We start from the raw sequence: 18,625 nt of genomic DNA, 5'->3' as shown, positions 1-18,625 counted from the left end.
GAGAGCAAGGAGGGAGCAGGGAGAAATGAAGCCAGAAGAGGAAAGAATGAGGTGGGAGGAGAAGGAAAGCAACCAGCTAAGCCAAGTTGTAGTTTTACATCTAAAAAGCTCACAAGGAAGGTTAAAAAAAAAAAAAGAGAGAGACCTGACTCTCAGCCTTTTAATCAAAGTGAACAAGAAGGGAAACACTAGCCATCAGTCCGGCAGATATTCCTGAAATAGAGGCTGGATTTTTGTATGGTTTCCTCCAGGCTTTATGGCAAGAACTTTAAAATTTCCTTTTTCATTCAGTCATGTATGCAAGCAGACCACACTGTACTAATTTGGTTAAAACTGGAGGAGAGGGTGGGGGGTGAAGGAGGAATACGGTAAATGCTTCTTGGTTACCGCTTGGCACGTTAGATTCTTGGTCATGCTGCTTTCCTATATAAACCTTCGCAAAATCCTCCCCAAATCAATTACATTTCCTCCCTCCCAATCTCTCTCTCTCTCTCTCTCTCTCTCTCTCTCTCTCTCTCTCTCTCTCTCTCTCACACACACACACACACACACACACACACACACACACACACAGCCCACTGTCTCACATAACGAATCCCCTGACCTTTGCCCAGTGCTTTTCTGGGCTCTGCCAACTGAAGTGAAGGCCAGGCCTGGGCTGGAGTCTCATGAGACCCATCACCATGGAGCCAGCCAGGCCAGCTGAGAAGGCCACGTGCTAGAAACTGACAAAGGCTATGAACTGGAAGGGCTGAAAAAAGTGACAGGCTTATTTGAATCTAATCCCACGACTAAGGAGTTCAAGAAGGGAAGCTCCAGGAGGGCAGAGGTGCCCATCATAGTGTTTACTGGTCTCTTACTGAAGTATCTCAAGTGCCCAGAGTATAGAAGGTTGCATATTTGTTCAATGAAGGATAAGTGACTGAATTTTAAAACATTAGTGCCCATTGGAAATCCTAACATACTTAACTTTAAATGTTTAATCATAGTATCAGTGGCACAAAGTAGTTGACTAGAAAACTGTTAGCACCATCTACACATTCATTGTAGGATATTTTGGTAGATCGGGCAGGAGGACACAGCACTTAGATTATGTGGGGTTTGTTTCTTTCTAGTTACCTTGTAGTAGAGAGAAGTAGGTCTAAGAAAAATTACCCCAAACCAAAGAAAAAGCTCAAAACACTAACCATTTAGTAAATTGCATACGCGAGCAACCTGAGGAACAGAAACACTGCTCTCTGGCTCTGCAGCTTCACCAGATTTCTTGTAGCTTCTCACGGGTTAGAACAATCGCAATGATTCCCATCACTGAGTGTGGGTTGAGCTGCGGTACACACACAGGGCTACGTGACTATTACTCCTGTGTGACCAACAGTCCTGTCCATGCTTCCCACAAAAGAAGACTGTTCATGATTGATGACCACAGTAGGAATTAGCAAGGCCTAAAAGACTCTCTCTGCCTGGCTGGCCTTCCTGTGTTTGTGTGCAGTGAACCATTCTGTGACATGCGACACACACGAAGCCCTTTAACATAAAGAACCCTCACAGGGGAACGTTCATTCGAACAGAGGAGTTAACAACGACTAGATGTGAGACTCACTGACTGTGAGCTGGTGGTTTATTTTGGATGTGTAGAAACAGCCTCTCTGACAGATGTTTCCAAAGCTAAACTCAGGGGTCCATAGATAACTCATCCGCAAACCTTGTTTTCCTCTAGAGTCTGCAACACAAACCAGAAATCTAGGAGTTACCTGGATAGTTTCTCTACCTCTTCTGCCCCCATTTCATCCATCAGCCTTACCTCCTTCAGTATCTTTTGACTTCATTCCTCTCCCTTTATCTTCTCTACTGCTACTGCCAAGTCCTAGCCATGATCTCTCACTTAGACCTTAGAAATGGCCTCTTAACACTCACTTGGGCTTCCTCCAATCCATTGTTCACACAAAAATTACATTTTGAAACAAATATGATCATCGCATCCCTCTGAATAAAACATTCAAATGACTTGCCTTGTTCCTCCCCTTCTCCACTCCCACTGGCCTGATGGTCTGGATCACCAAACACATGGATGAGGGCACCTAAATCTGTGGAACATTTCTGGAACTCACTATGAAGTGGGATCTCACATAATGAGCTTGTTTAAAACACTGGTAATGGACCAACTAGTCAGTGGTTTTTTGACCAGGCAGCCCAGATCTTTCTAGCTTATTCTTGAAAGCAACATTTTGTTTCACCTAATTTTTCAGGCTCAACTGAAAAGAAGTGGGAAAGAGTAATCACACAAGACATGTAATAGCATAAGTTGAAATTTTATCCTCAATACCTAAAAAGAAAGAAAATTTACCCGAGCACATGACATTTTGATCTGGATTTTTTTTTATGGGCCTTAAGAGATACTCCTTCCTTTTCTAAGAGAGTTATGAATCCTAGTGTGCTAGGACCAAAAGTATTTAGAACTTTAGAATTTGTGAGTAGTTTTATTTAGGGAATTATTAGGGCCCACAGAAATGCCCATCCTGAACAGACAAATGATATTTTGGTCTATTATAGAAAACAGGTGATACTCTGTCCAATCCTATCCCAAACCAAATTTCCAAATGTCAAGTTATTGGGGGATTTATTGAATAAATAAAAACAGGCAATAAATAACGGTTACATAAAGAGTAGGGAAGTGTAGGGCCTTAGGGAAAGGATCTTTCTAGGTCTTTGTACCCAGCCCTCCCAAACCAGGCTGTAAACTGAGCAATGTATTCTGAAATGGTGTTAGTAGGACAAACAGGGGGCTTTCTGCTTCAAACAGAATTTTATTCATAGAGACTTCATATTTAGATATTTAAACAAAGAGCATGAGATAAATCAAGAGTAGTACATGATGCTGGTTTGCAACATGATCCTTTTCCCCGGAGCCAATTCTGATTATTTTTTCTGATTATAAATCTACAATACTTGTTTTGTAGAAATTTGATAAGTATTAACATAATGTAAAACAAATTCTAGATTCCTTTTCTGTCACTCTCCTTCTAAGAGAGTTTCTTAAAAAAAAAGTTGAAAACGGGCCCAATGCAAAAAAGTTGCTTTTTATTTTTCTTTTTGCATTTAACATTAGCGTCTCAAATATCTGCCAATTAGATTCCCACTTTTTCTAGGAAATGCAGCTTTTAGCACTTCTTTGTTGATTCAAATGAAATCAACCTGGGTCAGCCAGTATTAACTGATTAGATTGAGAATGAAGTCCCAATACCAATGGCAGACCAATAATAAATGCTTGAAATTAAATGTTGGGTGACTGACCCAGGCAGAGTCTATCTGCTTGGAAAGGTTACAAGTAAGAGGAGGGAGAGCTTGGGGACATCATGAAGAATCCATGAAGGATCCATGACGTATTGCGAGAGAGACACAGGAGGATGACTGGGCACAGCAACAGAGATCTGGTATCATTATAGTAAGACCTCATTAGATGGAGTTACATGGAAACATCCTCTCTGTTGCTGGCTGAAAGGGCATAATCCCCACCCAACCCCAAAGCAAAACCAAAATAAAAAACTGAACATAAAATGTAATGGATGCATTCAATAATATTCCATCATATGCTTATTTAGGTGCCAGTGCTTTTCAAACTGAGTGTTAACCTATAATTAGACTGTGGAGTCAATTTAGTGGGTTAAATCCAGCTTTGCTCGTCAATTTGTTTAAGTGAATGTAATGGAATGGTGCTATGGACCAAACATTTGTCCCCCTCCACTCAAATTCATATGTTGAAATCTAATCCCCAGTGCGATGGTATATGGAGGTGGGGGCCTTGAGGTGATTAGCTCAGAGCCCTCATAGTTCCAGAGAGCTTTCTCCACCTTCCCGCCATGTGAGGACACAGCAGAAAGACAGCTGTCAGTGAACCAGGAAGTGGGCTCTCACCAGACGCTGAATCTGCTGGCGCCTTGATCTTGGACTTCCCAGCCTCCAGAACTGTGAGAAATAAACTTTTGTTGTTTATAAGCCATTGAGTTTATGATATTTCTGTTATAGCAGCCCAAAGAGACTAAGATAAATGGAATGGAATGGGTGGTTTGGTCACCTGAAATTTTTTTAATGTACGTGTATGACTATTGGCTCACGATGAAGACCCTATTATTTCTTACTGTGGATAGTAGTCAAAAAAGTTTGTAGCCCATTGATATAGACTGCTTCTAATTTTTAAATATCATAAATAATGGTACAATAAACATCCCTTGGCAGGGAGGGGATTTGGCCTGTATTTCCATGTATTGCCTAATGGTTGATTCCCCAAAACAATGTTGCTGCATGAAAAGGGGTAAAACATTTATGAGGTTTTTGATAGATATCACTCAGTGCTTTCAAACTGTCCTAATTTAGACTCAGACTAGACCAGCAGTGAACTTTTACATCAGCATACAATTGTCAGCAAAAATTTTCTTTTCCTCCCATCATTGCTAATTTGATGGGTAAAAATGATCTTCCACTGTTTTAATTGACAGTTATTTGAAAATGAGTGAGGTCAATTCTTTGAAACATTTAATGTGAATTATCTATATATGCCCTCCCTCCTTTTATTGAGTTCCTTTCTTTGTTGGAGCTCCTACCTTTTTTATTTCTGCTCTTTTACATTTTTTTTTTAAGGGAAAGCTTCCTAGTTATTCTCTAGGGATGAAGGTGTAGCAAGAAGAGAAAATGGGAGAGAATATTTCAATCAGCTTGATTTTGCCAGGCTGATATCAGACTACGCTTAGGCTTTTAATCCTTGATTTTGAACCAGCTGCATGATACAGTGTATTAACCTTAAAAATAACTTTAAAAAATAACAAGGGCCAGGAGTGCAGCCAATGTGCAAGTTTACACTTTGTACTTCCTCCTCTGTGTCAAATACTTCAATGGTAGGTTTATTATTTTTTAAAATTAAAACAGTAGTACTGGAAAATGTGAAAGAGCAATTACAAGCCAAGGAGGGCTGATTGAGAAGCTCCAATATACATATGATGGGAGTTCCAGAACAAGACAATTTAACTCAACTGCAAAAAATAAGTTTTGGAAAAGGTTATTATGGATAATTTTATAAAATTAAAGAATGAAGTGAGTTTTCAGATTAAAAGCAAATATAATCATTGAGTAGTATAAATGAAAAGTAAATCCACTCTAGGGCATCAGGACAAAGAAAAAATCTTTAAAAGTTACTTTAAATAAGAGGCAGATTACCTAGTAAGAAACTCAAATGGACAGGTAGAAGATTTTCTCTCAGCAACAACAGATGCCAGGACACAAATTAAAACCTTTAAAGTGGTAGAGAAATAACCATCTATTCAGAATTTGATACCCAGCTAAGCTCTCCCTAAGTCTTCTGTGTGGGTGGGGACACGGTAGGAGGTGTATGAAAACTGAGAGTTTACTATCTAAAGATTCTAATTTAAATAATTACCATAGGAGCTATTTTGCAAGAAGACAAAAATCTTAAATAAATGCTGAAGTTTTTGTCTCTTAAAACAAAAAGATCCTCTTCCAATTACTCGTTATACTGTAGCTATTGACCCATTTCTCTGCTTCCCTTTAAAGTAAAACTTTTTGAAGGAATTGCATTATATTTTTATTTCCAATTCATTTTTGTCTATTTTCTTAAGCCCATTGAAATCAGACTCCATTCCCCACCACTCCTATTAAATACATTGTGTCCTGGTCTCGAATGACTTCTATTATATATTGCTAAATCTAGTAGCTATTTCTTAACCATGTCATTTGACCTGTTAACAACATATGACACAGTGGCCTACTCTTTGAAATACTATCTTAGTTTGATATTTGGACACCATTCTCCATTGATTCTTCCACCCTACTGGGCTCTTTATCTTGGTCTATTTTGCTGTGTCCTCTTCATTTTCTCAACCATATAACATTGGAATACCCCTAAGTATATTCCCTACCTCTCCTCTCCTCTTTTCCCTATCTACACTTACTCCCTAGGTGACCTCATTCAACGTTATGACATTAACATCATCTATGATTATGTTCTCCAAATACATAACTTCAATTCAAATCTCTTCTTGAACTACAGGCTCATATATCCAATGACTAATAATACCCTTGGATGTTTGATAGGAATCTCAAACTTATAAATCTATAACCAAACTTCTGGTTTTTACCCTCCTAACCCGCTCATTCTGTAGTCTTGGTCATTGCAGCAGTATCACCCTCATCCTTCCAGATTCTCAGGCCTTTTACTCATACCCCTGATCAATCCATCAACGAATCCTATATACCTTCAAATTATATCCAGAATGGGATCACTTCTTACCATCCCCATCTTTATCTCCCTCAATCAAGCCACCAACATTTCTCATCTGGATTATGATAATAACTTCTTAATTGGTCTACATGCTTCTGGTCTTGAATCTCCTTATCTCCAAATACATAAGCCACCAACACAAGATCTTGATCTCACTAAAACAAGAACATATCAATTCTTTGTTCAAGACCCTCTGATGGTATCCCATCTCACTTAGAGTAAATGCCAAAGAGCTTACAATGGTCTGAAAGTCTTACTGGATTTCCCTCCACCCTCACCCCCGCTCTTACCCACTATCTCTGCCACCATTGACCACCATACTTTTTTGCTCATTCTGCTCCAACACACTGGACTCTGATGTTTCTTGCTGCCCCCAGGCAGCATATGCTGTTTTCCCGTCATAGGGTACTTTCCTCCCAGACTTCCTTCAAGTATCCATTCAAATATCACTTTATCTGTGAGCTCTTTCCTGATAACCTACATCAGTAATAACCCTTATGCTCTTATTTTTCTCCATAGCACTTGTCTTTATTATATAACTAGTTGTTTATGTTTTTTCTCTCTCCTCTTACTAGAATATCAACTATATGAGTTCAGGGACTTTGACTATCTGTTCACTGCTGTATCTCCAAGTACCTATAACCATGGCAGGCCAATAGAGGGCATGCATTAAGGATTTATTAGATAAATAAATAAATGGTGAGAAAAAAAGATAAAATCTGATGGCTAATTCAACTAAATATTGCTTGTAAAAACAATACTGACCACATTTCCTATTGATCAAAAAAGATGAAAATAAATTTAGGCAATAAAGATATGGGAGATAGTAGACATCTCAAAGGACAACTAAAATGTACTAGATTTTCTACTTTGTTAGAAGGATAGATGATGCATGTGAAATGGGAACACTAATGGTGCTTGATGCGGGAGTGAGCGGCCTGACTGAGGGGTATGTGAATACGGGGGCATGTGGTGAGCACTGACGATGTGGTCATTGCAGCTTCTGCTGCCTTAACAAATCAGCGGGTTGGGCTTCCCTGGTGGCACAGTGGTTGAGAGTCCGCCTACCGATGCAGGGGACACGGGTTCGTGCCCCGGTCCGGGAAGATCCCACATGCCGAGAAGCATCTGGGCCCGTGAGCCATGGCCGCTGAGCCTGCGTGTCCGGAGCCTGTGCTCCGCAACGGGAGAGGCCACAACAGTGAGAGGCCCGCGTACCGCAAAAAAACAAACAACAAAAAAAATCAGTGGGTGGTGCTGGGACCCACACCAGGGAGGGCTGAGGGGTGTCACACCCCACCAGAGAGCCTAGGAAGGGAGAGAGAAGCTGAGCCTGATCACAACTCTTAGAAAAGAGACAGTCTTCACAGAGTTTAAAAAATAGGAAAAGGAGATGTTTTAGGCTTATGTTCTGGGGATGTTTTCATTCTCAACAGGCAGACAATGGAGAATCCCTTTTCCTAGGTAATGGCTATATTTGAAATAAAATGAAAGGCAAACCTTTGCATGTTTAGCTTTTCAAAGAAACATTTCTGAAAAGTAATTATTTAAATCAATACCCATAAAAAGCAAGTCTACCAAAATATGTTTTAAGACTTTAAAAAACAAAACAAAACAAAAAAGACATAGTAATACATACAAAAGTAAGAAATGCAAGGATAGTTCATTATCAGAAAGGTCAATATATTATCAGAAAGATCAATATGATCTTCAGCATTAATAATCTAAAAGAGGCAATCAAATGGTTACTCTAACATGCAGAAGACCACTATTAATAATTTATACTTATTTATAATAAATTCTCTTAATAAACTAGACTTAGAGAACAGTTCTCTTAATCTGACAAAAAAATAGGTCATCCCCAAAACTATACCTAGTAGCATACTTCAAGTGAAATTTCTGAAGTACTCTCACTATAATGAAGTACAACATACAAATGCTTATTATAAAGGCATAGTATTTACATGGCATGGTATCTTGTAAGGATAGGGAAGTTGAGATCAACAGAAAAAAAAGCATATATGAGAAAAGCATATATAGAAAAGTCCAAAGCATACATGGGATCTTAGTATACAACAGAGAAGACAGTAAAAACAATGGAGAAAGAATGGGGCTTTTCAGTAAATGCTGTTGGGACAAGTTTTTCATATGGGAAGAAAAGATTCATGCTTCACACCATACGCTAACTCATTAACTCCACATAAATTAAAAGTCTACATTTGTAAAACAAAACTTGCAGAAGTAATTTAAAACACTTTAGAGTATAGGAGGAATTATTATAAAATATAACCATGGAAGAGAAAATGATTTCTTAAGCAAGGCACAAAAAGCAGAATAAAAGAAATTTAACTACATCAAAAATTTAAAGTTGTTTGTGCTAAAAGATGTCAAGTTTGGGATTGACATGTACACGCTGGTATACTTAAAAAGGATAACCAACAAGGACCTGCTGCATAGCACAGGGAACTTTGCTCAGTATTGTGTAACAATCTAAATGGGAAACGAATTTGAAAAAGAATACATACATGTATATGTATAACTGAATCACTTTGCTGTACACCTGAAACTAACACAACATTGTTAATCAACTAGACTCCAATATAAAATAAAAAGTTAAAAAATTACCATGCAATCAAGAGATGAGGCAAAATTTTCCACATGTACAACAAAGGATTAGTTACATATATATGAATGTATATTATAAAATATAAACATATACTACGCTACATATACATTAGGATCACACATATACACACGTTTCTATAAATCAATGGCGAGAACAGACAAACGAATGGACAAAGAGTAGGAATAGATAAGTTAGAGAAGAGGAAATCCAAATGGCCCTGTAAAAAATGATGTTCAATTTCATAAATAATGAGTCATGAAAATTAAAACAATGATTCATATCCATCCACTAACAAATAAATCTGATAATAATCAAGTGCTGGCAGGGACCTGGGCAAGTGAGGGTTCTCACATATTGCTGGTACTAGTATAAACTGGTTGTGCAATTTGGAGAGCAATTTGGCAATATCTCAGACACAAAAATGCACATACCCTATGACATGACAAACCCACTGATATGTGCTCCAGAAAAGCTCTATCACATATGTCCTAGGGGAGATGTCCTAGGGGATATTTATTTCAGTATTACTTATTTCGGTAAAACAACTGAATCAATTCAAATTCCAATCAGTGTGAGAATGGATAAATAGCGATAGTTTCATGAATGAAGTAACATACAGCAATTTAAACAAACGAACTAGGGTACTATAACAAGTTCTAAAAACAAAATGTTTGGTAGTAAAAGTAGCAATTGCCAGAGTACCACATCCCACCCCTAAAGTAAAAAAAAAAAAAAAAAAAAAAAAAGTACTTGAAAAATATGCAAATAATTTGCATATTTATATGTAATAATAAATATTTGCATAATAATATTTGCATAATTATATGTAATAAACATGTTTCATATGTGTAGTAAAATTTAAACGTATAAAAAACAGGATTGTGCAACTGCCAATACATGACAGTTGTATCCTGTGGAGTGGGAGAGAGCAGGGTAAGACTGGGGAAGGTAAAACTGGGGACTTCACATTTACTTGGACAGTTTGTTTCTTTACAAACAACAGCTATGAAGCAGGTATGGGAAAAATGTTTACATTTGATGGGTGGCAGGTACGTGGGCATGTACTGTAGCATCCCTAGTACATTAAGAAAATAACAATATAAAACAAAGTAAGTCAGAGAGCCCCAAATCTACATCCCTGCCCAGAGTCAAAAGTGACAAGCTCATTAAGTATTACACAGATGGAAAGCTAGAGAGGTTCTGATGACTTTCCACACAAAGGGTATCCATCCCTGTGACAACACTGGGGGGGGGCTGGAATACTCAGGTAGGTTCAAGTCACTGAACCCATGACTGTCACCCTCACATCCATCCCACTTACCCCTTAGCCGACTTGTATGAGGAGGAAGGGGAGCTTTCTCAATCCCAGTCTCCAGGCTGAGAAACATTTTCTTCCCAGATTCCAGAGAAAAGCCACAGAGTGGACCTTCCAAGAAGAAAAGCAAATCACATGTGACGCTGCACAGGCCAGGTCCTGTGTCACAAGGCTTCTGAGAGGTCTGGTGCCAGCAGAGGCTGATGAAAGCACAGAAAGCTGTATTCCTCACTAGCCTTCAAGAAGGATGCTCATTTGAGTGCTTCAGTACTCCAGTGAAAAACTATCTGATTTAGGGGTGTAATGATTAATAAAGGGTTCTCAATCTCTCTTCCTGGAAGTTACACATACAGGAGAAGATCTCAGTAAGCTGGACAGGGGGTCTTGTTTTGTCTCCCTGAATTGTAACTAATGGCTATTTGAAAGGGCTGGTTCATTTCACTCAAGTGGACCATTGGGAAACTTGCTAGCGAATACCCATTAAAACAAGAATCAAAATATTTCACATACTACTATGTGATTCAGTTGGTTGAGAAACATCATCATAATAATATAGGAACCATAAAAGGACAGCACAGGCAGAAGCCCTGTACAGGAGGTAGTGATCCAGGGTGAACTTCATACATCTGTGGTCATCTCTGCTCCTAAGTGCAGATGCACCAGAATACCATGCTCGATGCCTCAAATGACTGCAGAGAATAGCCTAAGAAAGTTGTTAGTTTCCTTGATTTTATTTTTAAGAAATAATACAATTATCCCCAATAGGCTTCTATGTATATTTCGATGGATGCAGAAGTGTTTCCCTTATATATTTTATCTGCACGTCTTAGGGTAGCGCCCTTCACAAGGATGTTTCCAAAAAGTTGGTCAGAGGAGCTTCAGCTGCAGCTCTAGAAACTCTATTTAGCTGTTCTTATTGAAAGAGGCAAAAAACCAGGAGAATAGGTAACTTAGTTTGTGCCAACAATCTATTGCTGAGTATGACACAGCTTTTGCAAAACTGGCACGTCTTGCACATTAAAAGATTTGGTGCGGGCTTCCCTGGTGGCGCAGTGGTTGAGAGTCCGCCTGCCGATGCAGGGGACAACGGGTTCGTGCCCCGGTCTGGGAGGATCCCACATGCCGCGGAGCGGCTGGGCCCGTGAGCCATGGCCGCTGAGCCTGCGCGTCCGGAGCCTGTGCTCCGCAACGGGAGAGGCCACAACAGTGAGAGGACTGCGTACAGCAAAAAAAAAAAAAAAAAAAAAAAAAGATTTGGTGCTAGTAGTCATTTCCGAGCCCCGACTGAGTTGTACCAGTATCTAGAAAATTTTAAAGTCCTATGAGTTTACTTCCAATTACTTTTCTTCCCTTGAAAATGTAAAAACATTTTTATTCTTTGAGTTCTTCTGTGATTCCCACTTTAAAGCAAAAAGGCAGAGTAGGCAATGAATGAGAACACCCTAGTTGCCGCTGAGTTCCACCCATGGCTCATGTTGCCCTTTTAACTAAATTGGCAATGTGAATGATTTTGTCATGGACTTTTTCTTTCAGGACAATAATTTCAGAGTTAAGTGCTCCCATGCATTCCTGAATGTTTGACTGTCTGAGTCTTCCTCATAAGCCTCACAGTTTGTCAGATATTTCTAAAACTGAAAAACTACATGACAATTTTTCTTCTTCCATTAGAATTTTAATTTGTGTTGGAGGTTGTAGCTAGCGTTCAAAAGAGAACAAGTTCACACACTCTCTTTAGTGCTAATTCTACACTTAAATTGTTTCAGATGAAGAAGACGGGGCTGGCATAATAAAAGTTAGGAAAGATGAACGGTCCCTTCATTTGTTCATTTTTCTTCTGGTCCCAAGAATGGATTTTTGTCTCCATTTTTAGTTAATAATGGAATATTTAAAAATCATAGATGCAAAAGAAATCATAGATCCAAAAGAAGTCATAGATCTTATATCCTAGGGATGGAAGGGATGACAAGAGTAAATATATTTCAAAAGCCCACCTTAGGCAAGTAGGCTATTTCTAGATCTGAAACCTGCTGAAGCCTCAACCAAGCAGGAACTAAGTGACCCACCGAAGGGTTAAAGCTGTGTCTGAGACAGCAAGCTTCAGGCGTGCATGGTGTGGAACATCCACTTTCATGCAGTTTGACAGTTTTTCGAGTTTGACACAACTCGAAACTGGCCGGACAGATTTACCTTCCAGACTCAGACTTCTTTGCAGTTGTAGAACAATGGGAAATGGGCCAAAGCTGCCTTTACTGCTGGTTGAGGCACACAGCACTGAAATCTTTAATGCCGCAGAGAATAATGAGATGGCCAGGACTTTCACAACTAAAGGGAGATTTGTACTGATGGATATATGTCTTACAGTATTTATCTGCTGGCTGATCTGTAACATCATTAGATATTGCTCCTAATTCCACATTTAGACCACCCTGACTAAATCCCATTACAGTGAATCTCCATTGGATGTTCCACTTAATTTTTGTCCTAGACAGATCCTACCCCTTTGGAAGACACTACTCTGTGAAGGGGTTTTGTTGTGATCATAACCTAGAGTGGATCTGCCTCTGCTCATTTTAAAGACCATTAACCACCACATACTCCTCATTGGTCCCCCTGTTTTCTGACTCTTGTCTCCAATCCATCATGCACTTTGCTGCCAGGAATCCAAAGTCCATCTCTGAACATGACATTTTCTTGTTTAGTATTCTTTAATGACTTCCCATGCTTGGGCTCTGAGTCCTTGGCTGGCAATCAGGGCCCCATCCAAACTGGCCCTGGTCTGTCTTTCAAGTTACACTCTACACTCAACTTCATTCAATTTGCTATGTGGATATGCCCCAACTTTTAATCCATACATTCTCTACTACCTGGAGTGCCCTCTATTTTCCCTTCTCTCCGTATTTCAGCTCTTTTCACCTTGTAATGCGACTTACCAAGCTTTCCTGTCTCTTCCTTCAGAAAGTTTTCCTCAGGCACTGAATCAGGTGGGATCTTTCTGTGCTCTGAAGCTCCACTGTACTTTCTTTGTCACTCTTTACTCAGTTTATCACAGCCTGTCTGACAGTGAGCTGCAAGCGGTCTTTTCTTTATCAAACTAGAAGTTTCCTTAGGGCGGTAGAGACTTAGTAAATATATTTGGTGTTAAACTGACACTGTTTAATATTGGAAAGGGTGCCTGACAAATGTGATCATCTGCTTTACAGAACCAAATAAATTTGAAAATCATCCAGAGCTTTTCAGCTCTGCCTTCTCATTCCCCAGTGCCCAAAGGGAAAGAGATCTAAGACTTTAAAAGCAAGACCTCATCTATGCCTCCTCTATTATCTTGCATAATGCCTGGAAAATTAGAGGCCCTAATAAAATGTTCTTTTTCTCCTCTAGTTAATGAGCCTTGGTTGAATAGAAGCATAGCTAACCACTTCATCACAAGGTGCACGCATCTTTGGGGTTTGATACTCTTTCTTAAAACAGAAGGAAGAACCTTATGAGTGAGAAAAGTGGTCCAACCAGCACCCACAATGGCAACCCACCCTGGCAGCAGAGAACAGTGATGATTAGACACCATGCTCTTCTTCAGGATGAGCTAGGAGTAGTTGCAGCGGGTCGGCGGGGTGCTGGGAGGGGTGCTTTTTGACTTGTCATTTCAAGATCAGAGAAAAAGGTTTTTACCTTTAGCAGTTTTCTGTTGATCTCCATGGCTAATAGTATCGCCAGAGTAAAAAAAAAAAAAAAAAAAAAAAACAAAGTGGTAAGGTGATGCAAAGACCCATCTGTTAAAACTGAACTTATCTGTATTTACATTGTCACTTTCAAGCTTCAAGTTGAAAATGCCTTTGATCAAGATATTTCAACAAACTGCTGAAAGCAGAAAGTATCTGTGCCATTTCTTCTGGTAAGTGCTAACGTGCATAAATTTCTTACATAATGGATGAGAAAAAATAATTTTTTGATATATGAATTTTTTTTTCCTTGTGTCGAAAGAAATTTGGCAGTCAACATGCACCACCCTTTACACACAAAGTGGCTCAACTGACCACTGGCCTTTTCTTACAAATCTGGTAATCTGGGTCACCTTAATGGCATAATGCTTGGGATGCTTTCCCATGTGCAACACAAAACTATGGAACAATGGAGTGTTTCTTTTGGCCCACTGACTTTGTACAAAGGTCCCATCTATGTTCCCCCTTCGAAAACTCCTGCTTATAAATGCGTAACACCCTAAAAGGTCAAGCTGAAAAAAATCATGACGTTAGTCTTTCCTTTGGGCTAAAATCTTTAATTTGTAGAATGCAAATAAGTCTTTCAAAATCATTTAAAAATAGCTGAGAGAACCCATGAATATGTCAAAGCCTGTTCATCCCGAACTATTTCCCCAAATTGTCTGTTTGCTTCATTTTTGATTCAGTTAAGAACTAGAGAAATACATTTTATATAACTAGAACTCTCAACCCAAATAACATCTTCTCTTTTAAAAAAGAGAAGTCAGTTTGTTTTCCTCATCCTTTAGGCTTTCGCAGCAAAGCAAAAACAATTTAAAACAAAATCAGCCTAAGTATTACGAAAAACGTGTGCCCGAGGTGTCTTCAGTGATCTGATTTTTAACTAGACAGGCTCTCTGGCAGATAAAAAGCATTAGCAAGAGAAACTGTAAAGTTATTAAGATGTGTTGGAAAAGTTTCAGAGAAGATCTATAGCATAAATAGCTTTACAACACTGAAGCAACATTCTAAATTATACCTGGAAGCCAGCCCATCAGATGACCAGAAAGGCTAGAATAAGAAATACGGACTAAATTCTGAAAGATACTGGTCTCAGCAACTGCAGCTTCACAGTAGAGACCAAAGGGAGCCTATATCAGAGATGCCATCCTTTAATCTGAAAAGGATGGAAATATATGTTCCTAGTGTCTACTGATGGGCAAGTAGAGAGAAGGTTTGCATTGGCGCCAAGGCAAAGGCACCTGAAGATCAGCTGACATTCTTGCAAGAGGTTTTCTTCAGGCAAAGAGCATGACAGGACTCTTGACCACTTCCCTCAGCCTCTGACCATTCATGCATTCAATTAGTCATTCAATAAGTTGTGTCTGACTACCTGTAACATACCACACACTTTGCAGGACACATTAAATCAACAGTAAAAGTCTCCTATTTCATGGAATTGAGAATTCTAATGAGGGAAATTTAAAATGAAAAGTAAACAAGTGGGGCTTCCCTGGTGGCGCAGTGGTTGGGAGTCCGCTTGCCGATGCAGGGGACACGGGTTCGTGCCCCGGTCCGAGAGGATCCCACATGCCGCGGAGCGGCTGGGCCCGTGAGCCATGGCCGCTGAGCCTGCGCGTCCGGAGCCTGTGCTCCGCGACAAGGGAGGCCACAGCAGTGAGAGGCCTGCGTACCGCTAAAAAAAAAAAAAAAAAAACTAAAAAAAAAAAAAAGTAAACAAGTGAAAAAACATCAGATGGGGTAACTGCTATAAAACAAGCATAATAGGATGATGTGATAGAGAGTAAATGGAAACAGGGGTAGGAGAGGTTACTCATGTAACTGGGATCACAGAAGACCTTTCGGTTGAGCTGAGACCAGAACAACAAGAGGAGCCAGCAGTGCCAAAATCTGAGGGCAAAGTGTTCCAGACAAGGGGATAGTTAGCTTGGTGGGTTAGGGAACGTAAGGAAAGTCAGTGTGGCTGGAGCTTAGTGAGATGCTTGTCCTCAAGTCAAATCACCTATAACTGCAGACACTCAGGTCTCTGCCATGTGTTCTTCAAACTTGGGGTGAAACAAGGAAAGATAGACACAAAAACGTACCCAGGCTTGTACAAAGCATAAAGAGGTCTTGGGGGTCTTATGCATACAATAATGACCTTGACGGCAAGAGCCTGAGCTTCATTCCAGTTTGTTTTTCAGTATGGATAGATCGGACCTGTTTCTCATGGTTGAAGGCACAGAGAGTGCAAAGCTGGTAGAGTTAAGCAGTGCTGCATGTGGCCGTGAGAGGAAGTGCAACTAACTGTCTGTCCTCACCGGACCTCCGGCCATATCGGAACACCAAAAAGCTTTTCCTGATTCTTCAGGAGACATGCACGAGATCACAAGGTATCTTGTGGCAAAGTGATCTCTCATGCTTTTAAGTCCCACCTGACTCTATTATATTCCATCTTGGGTAATAGTTATTTCAGGATTTGTCTTCTTGGTACTGTTAACCTACAAGTGACTTCCTGGCAGAGACTGTGTCTTACCAATCATTCTCTTTTCAGTACCTAATACCGTGCCTGGCACACAACAGATGCTCAGTAAATAATAAATTCCCTGGGTCGGCTTGGACATTTTTAGCCCAATATTCCAATTGCAGGTATAGTATTGGTACCCAAATAATATAATTGTTTTGGTGTATAAGTAATAAATCCTTAAGAACTCCTGTGCTACCTACCAAAGGACAAACAGATTCCCAGCAATGCTTGGCATAAAGTAGATAACGATGCTTGCCAAATGCACGCGTGCATGTTTGGACAAATCTGTGAACAAGTTCCAGTAAGAACAGTTGTATCCAGAGTCATTTAATTCATCCAGCAATGAGTGTCTACCATATGCCCGGCACTAAGCTAAGTGCTCCAGAGACAATGAGTAAGAGAGACGTGGGCTCTGCCATAATGGCGCTATGGGTCTCGTGGGGAAGCACAACCGAAGTCATTACACATGTCTGTAATTATGTTGCAAGTGCTATGAAGAAATGCATGACCCAGTTTGATGATCAGAGAAGGTGTCTTTGAAGCCCACCTGAAAGACACGGTCAACTTTATTCAAAATGTAGACAAGGGGGTCAGTGCCGGTACATAATCATGAAGTCTTTAGGAACCACGTAGACATGGAGCAAGTGGTCAAGAAGGATGACAACTGATGGTAGCTGCAGCTGCCTCTTGGTAATTAACTGGGGATGGGTTACTGAGAGAATATGTATAATCTTCCTCTTCGGCCATCTTTAAAACTAAACTAGAGGGCTTCCCTGGTGGCGCAGTGGTTGAGAGTCCGCCTGCCGATGCAGGGGACACGGGTTCGTGCCCCGGTCCGGGAAGATCCCACATGTCGCAGAGCGGCTGGGCCCGTGAGCCGTGGCCGCTGAGCCTGCGCGTCCGGAGCCTGTGCTCCACAACGGGAGAGGCCACAACAGTGAGAGGCCCGCATACCGCCAAAAAAAAAAAAAAAAAAAAAACTAAACTAGAGCTTTTCATGTGTGTCCCGATTATGTGTGGTCTTGTTAAAACACAAAGGGATACACTCAGCAACCTAAAACTATCTTCTGCAGGCATTCTTTACCATCCCATGATTCTTTTCTAAACACTTTAAATGGAGCAGTTCTGCTATTTTTCTGACATATACCAGGCAAAAATGGAAATTTATTTCATGAGCTGAAGAAAAACAATGCATTGCCCTCATTCTCCCATCATTCAGGAAAAACAGCTAAGTGAAATTTTGGTCAAACTTTCCAAAAAGCTTTGGGCTGAGGACAAGCATGGAAAAATTCAAGCCCAAAGGAGAAATTTCCAGAATCTTAGAAGCAAGTGAAAACAGGGGGTTACAACAGTTCAGCACTTGCTGCCAGGAACAAAGTATATATGATATTATTTATTGCTGAAAGCCTTTCAGAGAGGCAGCATCTGGTTTCAGTGAGGTCTTGCTTTCATCCCCTCCAGCAGCTGGACGGAAGACTACAGCACAAGGAGACCAACCAATTTGCCAAGGTGACACAGCGAGTTAGTGACTCTCTCCAGATTAGACCACTAGAGCCTCTGGATCCTTGAATGCCAAGAACAAGTCACATGACCAACAGAGAGTTTAGCCCTTTTTATCGACTCCACGTGGATTCTCCACTTTTAATTTTCTATTTGTGTTTATATTTTCAGAGTCCCAAAGAATTATTTTTTCTCACTTTTCTCCAGTGGGGAGATCAGATATCATTTTGGTTCCCTGTGAATGCCAAGACTCCCTGCCCCCCTCAGATGGGACTTATTCATCTAGGCTGAGTGTGTGAATGGCAGGAAGGGTCAGAGATGTCCTGCTCACACTTGGAAGGGGAAGATGGCAAGCCAAAGGCTAGCTAACTCTGAGCAGAAAAGCCAGGCGCTCTACTTGGGTCATTCCAAACGTGCCTCCGAGGCAGGGGAAGAGCTGATGAGGACGAGGCTATTCTGCCAGGAGAAAGTAAGCTTTTACTTCCCTTTGAGCCTTTTTCTCTACCAGTGTTATTTCTCGCAGAGCCCTGGCTACTGAAAACACATCCCTTCGCGCCTTTCGCATATGTCTTCCCTACCAACAGGGGAAAAGGAGGCTCTGTTTCCTGAGCATGTTTTCTCTGCATCCCAAGAACACGAGGTTATTTGAGTTGCGAAGGGAACAAATGACAAC

At 40.3% G+C, this 18,625-nt stretch overlaps 1 protein-coding gene across 7 annotated transcripts in view; it reads right to left on the bottom strand.

The window, feature by feature from the left end:
- Positions 1–18,625, bottom strand: part of GHR (growth hormone receptor) — a 290,708-nt gene that overhangs the window by 181,920 nt on the left and 90,163 nt on the right. The window contains exon 3 of one of the 7 annotated variants that reach the window (XM_067030931.1): positions 13,897–13,925. The exons of 5 other annotated variants lie outside the window; for them this stretch is intronic. Coding sequence is in view for 1 of the 2 variants with exons in the window: in XM_059060882.2 (XP_058916865.1) it covers positions 10,237–10,303 (67 nt within the window). In the remaining variant the exon portion in view is untranslated. Of the gene's footprint in view, positions 1–10,236; positions 10,319–13,896; positions 13,926–18,625 lie in introns of those variants that run through there. One more of the 7 variants, XM_059060882.2, reaches the window with a different exon arrangement.

Source organism: Kogia breviceps, chromosome 4, assembly GCF_026419965.1.
Source record: "Kogia breviceps isolate mKogBre1 chromosome 4, mKogBre1 haplotype 1, whole genome shotgun sequence".
NCBI lineage: Eukaryota > Metazoa > Chordata > Mammalia > Artiodactyla > Physeteridae > Kogia > Kogia breviceps.
The sequence above is the reverse complement of the archived record's forward strand: the minus strand, read 5'-3'. Positions and strand labels throughout refer to the sequence as shown.